The sequence below is a fragment of the Cryptococcus neoformans genome, chromosome 1 (assembly GCF_000149245.1).
Source record: "Cryptococcus neoformans var. grubii H99 chromosome 1, complete sequence".
Taxonomy (NCBI): Eukaryota; Fungi; Basidiomycota; class Tremellomycetes; order Tremellales; family Cryptococcaceae; genus Cryptococcus; species Cryptococcus neoformans.
In genome coordinates, this window is record NC_026745.1 from 260309 (window position 1) to 271865 (window position 11557).

At 47.6% G+C, this 11557-nt stretch overlaps 4 protein-coding genes; 2 read left to right on the forward strand and 2 right to left on the reverse strand.

Moving 5' to 3' along the window:
- Positions 1-790: 790 nt before the first annotated feature.
- CNAG_00094 (NAD-dependent epimerase/dehydratase) lies at positions 791-6310 on the forward strand. XM_012191133.1 has 5 exons: positions 791-1049; positions 1107-1308; positions 1362-1648; positions 1710-2025; positions 2079-6310. Exons 1-5 carry the CDS (start codon positions 977-979, stop codon positions 2278-2280), a joined length of 1080 nt encoding a protein of 359 aa, XP_012046523.1. The 5' UTR covers positions 791-976; the 3' UTR covers positions 2281-6310.
- Positions 2359-6303, reverse strand: CNAG_00095 (hypothetical protein). XM_012191134.1 has 6 exons: positions 5857-6303; positions 4538-5807; positions 4247-4483; positions 3871-4157; positions 3248-3808; positions 2359-3191 (listed from the first exon to the last, which is right to left on the reverse strand). The coding sequence occupies exons 1-6, from the start codon at positions 6236-6238 to the stop codon at positions 2431-2433; spliced, it is 3498 nt and encodes a 1165-aa protein (XP_012046524.1). The 5' UTR covers positions 6239-6303; the 3' UTR covers positions 2359-2430.
- A 275-nt stretch (positions 6311-6585) lies between the features above and the next one.
- Positions 6586-9520, forward strand: CNAG_00096 (hypothetical protein). The gene is made up of 4 exons (XM_012191135.1): positions 6586-7417; positions 7479-8329; positions 8388-8451; positions 8517-9520. Exons 1-2 carry the CDS (start codon positions 6653-6655, stop codon positions 8277-8279), a joined length of 1566 nt encoding a protein of 521 aa, XP_012046525.1. The 5' UTR covers positions 6586-6652; the 3' UTR covers positions 8280-8329; positions 8388-8451; positions 8517-9520.
- On the reverse strand, positions 8310-11200 carry CNAG_00097 (MFS transporter, SP family, solute carrier family 2 (myo-inositol transporter), member 13). XM_012191136.1 has 9 exons: positions 10836-11200; positions 10419-10477; positions 9963-10355; positions 9802-9912; positions 9547-9753; positions 9329-9489; positions 9181-9271; positions 8785-9121; positions 8310-8715 (listed from the first exon to the last, which is right to left on the reverse strand). Exons 1-9 carry the CDS (start codon positions 11060-11062, stop codon positions 8598-8600), a joined length of 1704 nt encoding a protein of 567 aa, XP_012046526.1. The 5' UTR covers positions 11063-11200; the 3' UTR covers positions 8310-8597.
- Positions 11201-11557: the final 357 nt, after the last annotated feature.

Sequence of the window (11557 nt, forward strand, 5' to 3'; positions counted from 1 at the left end):
AGAACTCGTGCTCGGTTTCTGCCCGTTCCCCATTCGGATGCGGTCTCCATTCCCATTTGGCAGACCTCTATAACGTTTTTGCTTCTGGTGATTACAAATGTGTGGTCACCTGGTCCCATGGAGACAGCTTATAGCAGAACCTCAAGTTATAGATGAGATTGAAGTAATTGCTAAAGGGTAGGCTATAATACTAATTAATGGGCTCTGTCTTAGCTCGTCAACATGTCTCTTAACCTACGCCCATTCTCTCAATTGATAACGTTCCCAGCGAAGCCGCCTCTTAGATTATCCCATCCCTGAGTCAAGTAATGACGACCGTACTCGCCACAACGCCGAAGCTGCCACCTTTAAAACTCCAATGTCATGAAGGAATTTGGATGATCTTATCGAGAACTTTGGGGCTAAGTTAACGGTGAAAGACAGGCTTTGATGTATATGTACCTCTTTGGTGAGTGAATGTGAGCCTAAGGACTACCATGTTTTGTTGATAATTATTGAAGGTGAAGCAGTGGCTGTTGTGAGTTCAAATGCTGCCATAATCTTGCACTGTTTGGGTTACTGTTTTGGGGCAATTGTTCTCATTGTTTGTTGAGATTGTTCTATGTATATCTCAGTTGTGCAACGAAAATAACCTCTTTTTTTCTCCTTCATGGACCTCTCTGTTCTTTGCCAAGGCTAATGAAACATTCCTCCTTTATGGCTCGGGCCGAGAAAGCCGGGCGGAATGATTTGACAGGCACAGTCAACTCACCATAGCCGGAGTAGGCCGAAATGAGTAAGTTCCGACATTTACAATTTGTGTTCGGATGGGAGTGCGAGAGTCGGATAGCCAATACAACATTCCACGATAGCCAATATTCACTTTCAATAGCCAATGTTAAGAGAATGTCACGAGACGTTTGGAGCAACCAAGTGTTTATAAAGAGCCAAGCTCAGCAATAATAAACCCACAGGTAACAAACAATTAACAATAACAATGGTAGCCCCTACTTACGACGCTCTCAAGCTCCCCGCCCATGTCAAGACCATTCTAGTCACTGGTGCTGGAGGTAGGTCGACAAACTTATGACTCATTTAAGTCTATATGGAGCTAATGCATGCGAAAGGTTTTGTCGGGCAACAGCTCGTGAAACTCTTACTCGAACTCCACCCTACCGTCAAGCTCATCACCACTGACATTGTCCAGCCTCCCAATCACGGTGTGACGGACACCAGTCGTCTCAGGTCGGTCAAAGCTGACTTGGGCAAGCAAGTGGAGATTGATGGACTGCTTAAGGGTGAAACAATTGGTGGTGTCTTTGCTTTACAGTATGTACTCCTCAATCATCTTCTTCGAACCCCTTCTAATTTTAGCGATGTAGCGGTATTATGTCTGGAGGCGCCGAGGCAAACTTCCCTTTGGGTTATGCGGTCAATGTTGACTCTAACCTCAATCTTCTGAAGTCAATGTACAACCACTCCCTCTCTCTTCCTGCCGATGCTCCTAGACCGGTTTACGTTTTTGTTTCATCACTTGCTGTATATGGAGGACCCAAGTGCAAGCCTACCGATTACGTCGTGCCTAAAGACACACCTATCATCCCCGGTAGTAGCTATGGCGTGCAGAAGACCATAGTTGAGTTGTATGCTTATGACTATGGAAGGAAAGGTAAGTGTCACCCAAAAACTGTTGAGTGTGATTACAAGCTGAGATGTTCTATTATTTGAAGGTTATCTCGACACCCGATCCGTTCGTCTCCCCACTGTCGCCATTCGCCCTGGTGCCCCTTCGTCCGCCGCATCCTCCTTCATCTCCGGCCTTATCCGTGAACCTCTTCAAGGCATGGAAGCCATTTGCCCCATTGCAGAGTCTATTGACGACCCAGCCTTGGACAATATGCCTTTCTGGTGCAGCCGAACTAAGACGGTTGTGAGAAACATCGCGTATGCGATGTGTATGCCTGAACGCAACTTCAAAGAGGGCGAAGGAAGAAGCATAAACATTCCTGGTATTAAGATCAGCCCGAGGCAGATCATTGATGCTTTGTAAGTGGTTTCGCTTTCTGATAAGAAGGAGGCTTTGGCTGATATGCATTCAGGATTGAGCACGGAGGAAAAGACAAGTTCAATTTAATCAAGTTCCAAAAGGACCAGGCCGTTATTAACATTTGCAAGACTTGGGCGGGTGAATATGACAACTCTGACTTCTTGGCCATGGGTTTTGAAGCGGACGATCCCAAGACCGGATTTGCTCTGGCCGTGCAGGACTTCAAGGATGAGTTGGCGGCGAGCCAGAAGTAAAAAACAAAACAATTAGAAACCGGAAGGTGATTCTTTTTGAAATGTAATGTTTTCGGTGGTTTCTGTCTTGAAGTTCATACGAGGCAATAATGTCATTGCATATTGGCTATGACACTGAGTATAATCATATAATCCAAAGCTAAAAGACCATTAAGCATCGACCTTGAGCTTCTCTAGACTCTCACTCAAATCCTCCAATCCACTCCCTTCTACCGCCCCGCCATTCCTGATCATGATAGAAGCCTTTAACATTCCCAACATCCTCTCCGCCGACTCCGCGTGGCCCCTCGCGACCTCATCCTCATCCGTACTCTTCACATATCCCAACACAGTCTCCGCCCTCTCCAATAGCCCAGACGCGATACCTCCTCCTTGTAAATCAGCATCTGCACCAGGCGTTGGCTGTTCCTTGTACAGAATCTCGCCTGCTTCGAGGCCCATAGACTCGGAATGGTCAGACATGATCTTGAAGGTTATAACGCTAAACACCCAGTTAAGGAACGCGATTGCCGCTCGACGCAAAGCCGGGTGCTTGCTATCATCGTACGCCAAAGGATCTGTATCTTCAATCCATGGATCAGGCACTTTCCTCTCTTCTTCCTCATCCTCCTCCTGCTCTGGTTGTTCGTCCTCGATAAGTTGAACTTTCCTAGGTTTCTTGTTCCCCTTCCACGAAGGCTGCGGCGGTCTCTCTGCTGTTTGGATTGCCCCTGGGAGGAAGGGTGAGACAGCGACAGATTCGATTTGGATGAGATCAATGGCGGAGTTGGTAAGGTCAGTAGACCAAGGTAAAAGGGAGATATACGACGCTTTGGCGCATGTTGTGAGGAGGGAAAGAGCAGAAGATCGGATGGCGGTCGAGAGAGAGGTATCGGGGAAGATACTCATGAGTACTGGGATGATCTTGTCGGCTATCATACGATGCTTTAGCATGCCTTTCACTTGGAATGACTTATATGCCACTTACCATACAAGCCCAAAGCATCACCTGTCCGCTCAATTACCTGGTCCACAGCTTCCGCCAACCTCAACATCTTGTCCACCTCATCTGCGTCGTTCAGTCTCCTCAATTCCTTTGCCATTCCCGCATATGAGTCCATCAATTTCTCAAACACCTCCACTCCCAGAGCGTCAACCATACCGCTCAAACCTTTTACAGCGCAAAGATAAACAAAGGAATCGTCATCCTCAATGCTAGACATGAACGTGTTGATGATGACAGGCGTGAGTGATGAATCGTAGTAGGGTTGATATACAAGATCTTTGAGCATGTTCAACCCATGAGCGCGGACGGGGACAGTTTTATCCATGATCAATTCCAAAGCCTTATCAAATGTCTCTTTTGACGATTTTTTCGAATCGGTAGACGCAGTAGAATTGGCGGAAGCTTGGATTGAGAGAAGGAGCAGCGTCGCTTCCCGGGTGGCCAAGCGGATAGAGGAGGAAGGTGAAAGTTCAGAGATGACTTCGAGATGGGCGAGGATTGGATGAAGGATGGCGAGATCTTTTTCGCTCAAGGCTTTTTTCACTATTCCTCTAGCTCAGCACGACTGCGCCAGCCCTCCGAAGAAAAAGAACAAAAATACTGACCTTCTTCAGCAGCCAACAACCGACAAGCCAATTCGATCAAACCCCTATTCCCATCAGGCGGGACATCATCATCCTTCTTTCCTTTCCCTTTCTCCCCTCCGACTTCCATTATTAACGGCTTTTCGTTCGTCTCTTCAGTCTCTTCATCAATGAGATCATCTTCCAAACGATCTGCTTGCCCTGAAAGGGTCAATTCAACCCATTCAAGGAGCTGCTCCGGCTCTGTAAACAATTCAGAGCCGAGATGGGTCATGAGCTTCATCGTAAGCTGCAGATGAAGCATAGCCCTATATAACAAAAACGAAAAAAACCATCAGCCTGACTATTCCAGAGTCACTCCCACGATTAAAAAAAAAAAAAATCAAAAATTGCTCACTCGATAGAAGGTTCTTCCTCCATAGCAGACTTGATTCTCCAAAGGTGCAATGCCCTGAGGATGACCTGACATGCAATATCAGGTCGGCTGATGTCTTTGATCAATTTGCACAGAAGAGTGGGATCGGGCATGGCTTCGGTTTGGTCTCGGATACGTTGCGCGATCGCATCGGGGTCGAGCTCGTCCCGGTTGAAAGAAGGAAAGATAATCTCGGGAGTTATATCGGGGGTTCCTTGACTGTAAAGAGGACTTCAGCACGTATGGTTTTATGGATTTGCGTAAGTAACTTACCTGCCAGACATGAGCCGCACTCCACCACCTTGTCCCTCCCAGAAAAATTCTGGTATGACCCCATTCTCATCGGGTTTCCATCCTTTCCCTGCATCAACCAGACCCCATAACCCGATCACCCCGACATCCTTTTCCACAGTCTTACCCCAGCTTGTCAAAATAAATGATACATCATCGGCCAGTGAACGGCTCCGCGACGCATCCAGACTCCCAACGGGACGAATCAAAACTGGTTTGGGTGCTTCAGAAGAGAGGGAGAGGAATGTATGCAGTGAGAAAAGGGGAGGTAAGATTGAGCCGACGAGAAACTCGACAAAGTCTGGTGAAGCAGGATTATGGATCAACAAGAGACGTATGTTCTGTACAGAACGCTGAATGGCTTGCCAAGAAGTCACCTCGACTGCAGGTCCGTCGGCGGGTGCGAAGAGTGATTTGGGATACCAAGGCGAGTGGAGCTTGTTTTTCAACCATTCGCCAATAGAGGGATTAGACCGCCAAAGTCGCTGGATACAATAACAAGCAGTATTGACATATGCCACCGGGTGATGAGAGGAAGACTCGTCAAGAGGAATCATAGAGAATAACTCTGAGAGAAGCCAGGGATAGTAGATTTCGGGTGTAACCTGGCGGGGAATACGGACGAGCACGTTAAAAATGTGATCGAGCCGTTTGCCTTCTATAGAAGTTACGTCGTCTGTCCTGGCTGTGTCACCTAATACATTCTCCATCAAACCTCTTACACCTCCAGGCCTTCGAACTTGGGCAGTTAAGAGACCATTGATAATTCCTTCTGGGTATTTGGGCCATTCTCGGACCCATCCGTTAACCTTGACATTCTCTCGTCGTCCTTGGACAAGCAACTTGAGAACGTTGACCAAGCTTGAGATGGCATGTCCGGGTGTGAGGGACATCAAAGCTTGAAGAAATGCCATTCGAAGAGGACCGTAGTGCTCTGCTGGGATTGATGGCGTATATGCAAGGATAAGGGTCGAAAGGAAAATAGGGATGAGGTGGGAAGATAAAAGGCTTTGGGTAATTGCTGTAGGTGAGGTGGGCAAGCGGGAACTTGGTCCAGCATCGGGAGCAGGAGGAGTGGCGACCTTGAGCAGTTTGAGAGTAGCTTCAAGGGCTTGAGCCAAAGTATTGGCCGCCTCAGCAGGGATTATAGGCAAGGATTCAGCGTATTGCACCGTTAAGGGTAATAGGTAAGAGAAAGTAGTGTGGGATAGTATGAGACGGATCAGACGAAGATCAGCGGTTCCCAAAAGGACTATGTAGTATCAGCATATGCCTGGTTGCGATGAGGTTGGGCACCCTACAGTCTTTATCTTCCAGACCATCCCTCTGCTCCTTGGGCCAGAACTCCTTCTCCAGCCAAGTTTGCATAGCTTTCGCCATCGCAAAACATCTCTTGCCCACCACGAACACAAGTTCATCTCTCCTCTTCTTTTTCCTCTCCTCACCGATGTCCGATCCATCATTGTCCCCTACATGATCCATTTCATCATCCTCCGACCATTCTGAAATACTGCGCCTCCATTCTTTTGGTAGAGCTTTCGAACACGCTCTGAGACGCGGTAAAAGTTCTGGAGGATTTGAAGGGAGGGCTTTTGGCGGTTTGAGAAGGATGTCTGCAGCTTTGAGGATTTGTTTAAGGGTCGGATTGCCTTGGTGGCCGGTTGGGGTAGGCGACCTGGGCATTAGAGGGGGATTGGAGGGATTTTTAGACGATTTGTATGTATTGCGATTTGAGATGGATCATGAACACCTCAGGCGTGCAATCCATAAAACTGAAATCTCAAACTGGGAACAGGAACCACAGGCCCAAAATGTTTTTGGGTGCCCTGAATAATTTGGGGTGTCTTTCCTTATTTTTTTCTTAACCATTAAAGCTGCTTGCTAAGTATGCGGAAGCGAACCTGTAATCACGCCCCCAATGAAGCTGTCTTTAGATGGCCCAAAATGGAAAGATAGTTTTGGGCGCACATTTCTCGCTCTTCAACGGCATTCCAAGTTACCGGTCTTATTAGTTTGTGACGTGCAAAGTCCGTTACTTGTCCTTCATTTTGATCTTTTCATTTTCACTTTATACTCTACCATTAATCCAGTCCGAGCATGCCCCATAGACCAAGTCCAAAGCCTCCATCATCATCGCCGTCCCCTTCAAGGCCACAAGAATCACAAATAGAGGTACTCTACAACACGGCCGTCCAATCCTTTGTTAGGCGGGACCATGTCAAGACCCAGGCAACTCTCGCACGACTGCTTGAGTCTTTGAAAAAGAAGAGGATTGGACCTTGTAGGATATGGTATGAACTGGACGGGGTTCAATCTGGCGATGAGAACTCGGAAGCGATTGCGAATGACGATTGGATAGTCAAAACGCTCAAGCTGCTCATCAGTTCAACAGCTTCGCTATACACCGATCCTCCTAACAACACTCAAGCTCTTCCTGAGCTCCTAGTCTGCATGTTGCCCCCTAAGCCCCCGAAAGAAATTTTATCATATCTCCATCACCGCTGTGTGAGTGCGTATTATTCCAAAGGGGCAACCGCACACCTTCTACCTCCCCAATTAGTATCCACTCTTATCCTGGCGTCTCTCAAGCTTTCACCGCAAAGACCCGCACTGGACTTTGCCCATTCAATGACAGAGTCATGGATAGCATCTTTACCGGACTCTCTGATACTCTCCATCAGCCCTACAAGCTCTTATCGGCCTAAAGACCCAATCGAGCGCAAACGGGTCGAGAGTGCGCGAGAAGGATATTTGAAAGTTGTAGAGCTTTTTATCGGCGAAGTTTTGAGTCATGAAGAAGAATGGGAGATGGCAAGGGGTTTTCTGGAGGGTGAAGTTGTTATGTCTTCAAAAAAGAAAGAGGTGAGTACTATTATTCCTATCCCCTTCTCTGTGCATACACAGACTAATATCGGATTTAAAGACCCTGTACAAACACCTCAGAACACTTGAATCCAAGGCCCACCTCCCCTCCCCAGCACCATCCCCTTCCTCATCCCTCATTCTCCCTTCTTCCTCCGATTCCTTATCCATTGAAGGGGAAGGAGGGAAAAGGATGCGCTCCCGATCATCAAGGTCATCAAGCACATCGTCATCCAGCTCAAGCTCGAGCGAAGCTACCGCTCGTCCCGGCACTTCCCAGCGCGGCGGTCTCCTGGGCACAGGTCTCGCTCTAGGCCAAAGAATGGAACAGCTGCGACAGATACGAAAGACTGGTACTGATACCGGGGAGGAATCCCAGCGTCCTGGTTCCATTGCGAGTCAAACATCAGGGTCTGGTATCTCTGAAAGCACTTATCGCCTTGGCCATTCGAATCTTACAAGCGATCCATCTTCCCGGCGAAGAAATGATGTTCCAGCCTCCAGATTAGACAATTTGCACCCTGTCCTTCAATCTTTACTCGGTCGCTTACCCACATCTCTATCGACCACTCTCCAATCCCTTTCCCCTATCACTCTGACAGTCATTACTATACCGTTCCCTCTACTTATCATTTTCACCATCATCCGACTCCGTCGATCGAAACCCGCGCGCCAGCAGACGACAATAGTAGAAGGAATGAGAGGGGGCTCGGGCAATACGTTATCACAAGTCCAACATCGACTGCAGAGGGTTAGAGCTCAGCAGAGAGGATGGTGGGATTGGGTATTATGGTATTTGAGATGGTGGTTGACCAAATTTGCGGGTGTTTGGAAGCTGGGTACGACGATCACGTATGTTTGATTAAGAGTCTATCAGGGGTTGGCAGGGGACCGGATCGTAATTTTGATAAGGTATGGCTCTTGTAGCAAGTTGTATTGATGCATTATCAACTGAAGGGTACAAAACAAGCAACAATCAGGTAATTAATCTATTGGGAACAGTAGGGTAATAATATCTCAATGTCCGTACTGAAGTGAGTAAAAGGAAAGTTTAAATCACAAGAAACCGAATTGACGATAAAATAATGGGGCCTGTAAGAAGAAATGTCTGTTGTAATCAAATATCAATCCGAAAAGAAAAGTCCAGCTCGTCGAACAGAATGACAACTTGAAAATATAATTACTCAAAGATGGCCTTGAGCTTGGCAGCTTCTACTAGTTTCTGCTTGCGCAACTGCTGAGATTTCTTAATCCCGAACCCTTCCTCGAAAACAAAGTATACTTCTTCCAATGAAAGTCTATCAATCATAGTTAGCACTTCAACTTGCCAGAACTTGAATTGTAAAATGCGAAAAAGAAATACTCACCCGGAAGTCTCGGGATAAAGCATCCAACAAAACACCCATCCGATCACACAAAACCCCGCATAAATCCCAAACGCCCCACTTGGCGTTGCAGCATCCATCAAGCTCAAAAACGTGCCCGCAATCAACATGTTACAACTCCAATTCACAGCCGTGCAGATACTCGTACCGATCCCTCTTACTTCAAGTCGGAAGAGCTCGCCCTGTTGCCAGGGGATGTTACCGAGACCGGTTGCGTAGCCCGCGACATAGAGGAGCATGGAGAGGAGGACGAGGATGGATAAGGAGCGGGGGTAGTCGTGGTCCTCGATGAGGATGCCGTTGGTGGAGAGTGTGAGGTCTGAGGGAAGAAATATCAGCGAGTGTGGAGCGCCTGTTATAAAGGAGGAAGGTGCTTACAGTAGAAGAAGATAGCCGCGAAAACGAGGGCGAGGATCATAATAGGAAGAGTGAAAAGCATAGTTCTTCGTCGCCCTACGGGGTCGACAATCTAATTAAAGGAAAGGCAAGTTAGCTAACGTCCTTGGACCATTACGAAGAAACTCGCCTTGAGAGCGACGAGGGTGAACAAAACGTTAACAGTAGCAACGATCAATCCGACGGCTGTAGCATTGTTGAATCCAAGCATGGCGAATATGGTTGCAGAATAGTACATCAGAGTGTTGAAACCGCATAGTTGTTGGGCTGCTTGCAATCCACATCCGATGACTAATCCTAAATTAGCTCTTATTCACGCGTGCATTTCGAAATGAATAAAAGACATACTTAGAGCTCGTCGATTGGTACCAACCATAACCAAACTCTTGAGCCTCTCAAACCAGGTCGAATTGGCGTTATACTCGATACTCTGATCGACCGCAGCTTTCATGATCTCGATTTTTCTGTCAACTTGTTCGATCGTTGCGAGAGGGTAGATTTTGGCAGTAATTGCTCGTGCGCCAGCAACGTCAGAACGGAGTAGAAGAATACGGGCTTCCTAAAGTTAGCCCATATTAAAAGGCGCTCTGAGAGGGAACATACGTGATTCGGGAAGGAAACCGATCGCAGCAAGTTGAACAAACGACGGCATCGCGCCAAGCCCCACAATCCATCGCCAACCATTATGCACGTTTTGGAAACTGGCACCAATAGCTATGTCCATGGTTAGACTTCCACCCATTGTGAGAATAAACGAGGCGTACCGTAAGCGACGACTTGACCCAAAGTGACTGCGACACAGTTAATGGTAACCAACCGTCCTCTAATCATAGTAGGCGCCAGTTCACCAATATACAGTGGCACAATACAGCTCGCGAGACCGACACCAAGTCCAACGATGAATCGACCGGCGATCATCGCTGCCACAGTGTGACAAGCTGCTTGACAGATAGAACCACCGATGAAAGCAACGTTGGCAAAGACAATAACGAGCCTTCTACCTGTGAAGTCTGAAACGCAACCTGCGGCAAGACCTCCTAGTAATGCACCGAGAGTTGTGGCAGAGGTGATCACTTCTTTTTGCCAGCTTGATAATATTGTGCCAAGGTCGTCCTTGATGATGACCAGCATACCGGAGATGGCGGCCGTGTCATAGCCTGATGTTCCTTACCACATCAGCCATCCCTTCTGAAACCTCGCTACTCATAAGATATACTGACCAAATAGTAATCCTGAGATCGCAGCAGCCGAGACCAGCATCCACACAAACTTGGTTACTCTACAGCATCGATCATTAGCTTCATTCAGAGGTAAGCGACCTCCAAATCCTGAAAGGTCGAACTTGTAAAGCGGATTCTACCACAAATGGACCCGAGGATGAATGGGTGGTCGCGATTGTACTCTGCCTCCACGGTTCACGCTCTAGGGTGGCTCGGTAGGACTTCGTATAGGAAATGTAGTGCCAAGTATTCCATTGCTCCTCACATTATCGAATCTGTCCATGAAGGCCATCCGGCTCTCGCCAGAGGATGAAAGTGTTATGGCTTTAAGAATTGATAAAACGTTTGCTCCGTGGCCTCGGTCAAATCTCACGTAGTTTTCGACACTTCGCACGACATGACAGGAGATCAACTTACTTATCCTCGCCTTCCACAATAACCGCTCCTTCATCTGCCTCGCCCAGAAGGGCGACCCTTTCCACGACTTTGCTCATATCCCTCTCGACATTGTTTTCCGGTAATCGACCATCGGAGAATTCCAGCGATGCGGGCGTGGAGGAACCAGAATGTGTCGGAGACGGATAGCCGCTGAGAGATGTGCGAATGGGTGCGTAGATGTTGGGTTGGGCTGGTCGAGCTGACATTGGGGTCAATCTGGGTCCATAGGAGAGTTGATTTGGACTGACGAATGTAGGTGAGAAATGCCGAGGATAAGTATTTTGGGCCTTCGTTCACCTCGTTTGCTGCCCCGACCTCGGCCGTCGGCCGCCGCTTCCTTTCACGACAAACATTCACAAAGGAGGGCCATTCATACAAAATAAATTCCGACATCGGGGTATTGAGACGTGCTGCGTGTAACGGTGTATGTAATATAGCAGCACAGTTCATCAGGTTGCAGATTACTGCATCACGGTATGGATAACAGAAAGCGGCGGCGTTGTATTGATATTGCATGCATGGTCCCTTCACTTATTGGCTAGTGGGACGGCTTCATACAACTTGTTCCGTTCCCATTTTACAGCTTTCAGATCTGTGAAGTTTTCAAAGCTATGTATCTCAAATTCTATATTTCTCGAGGAATGTATCTGCCCTTAACATCCACAAAGTTTAGCAGATTCATCCCTTTCTGCGAGATCTTT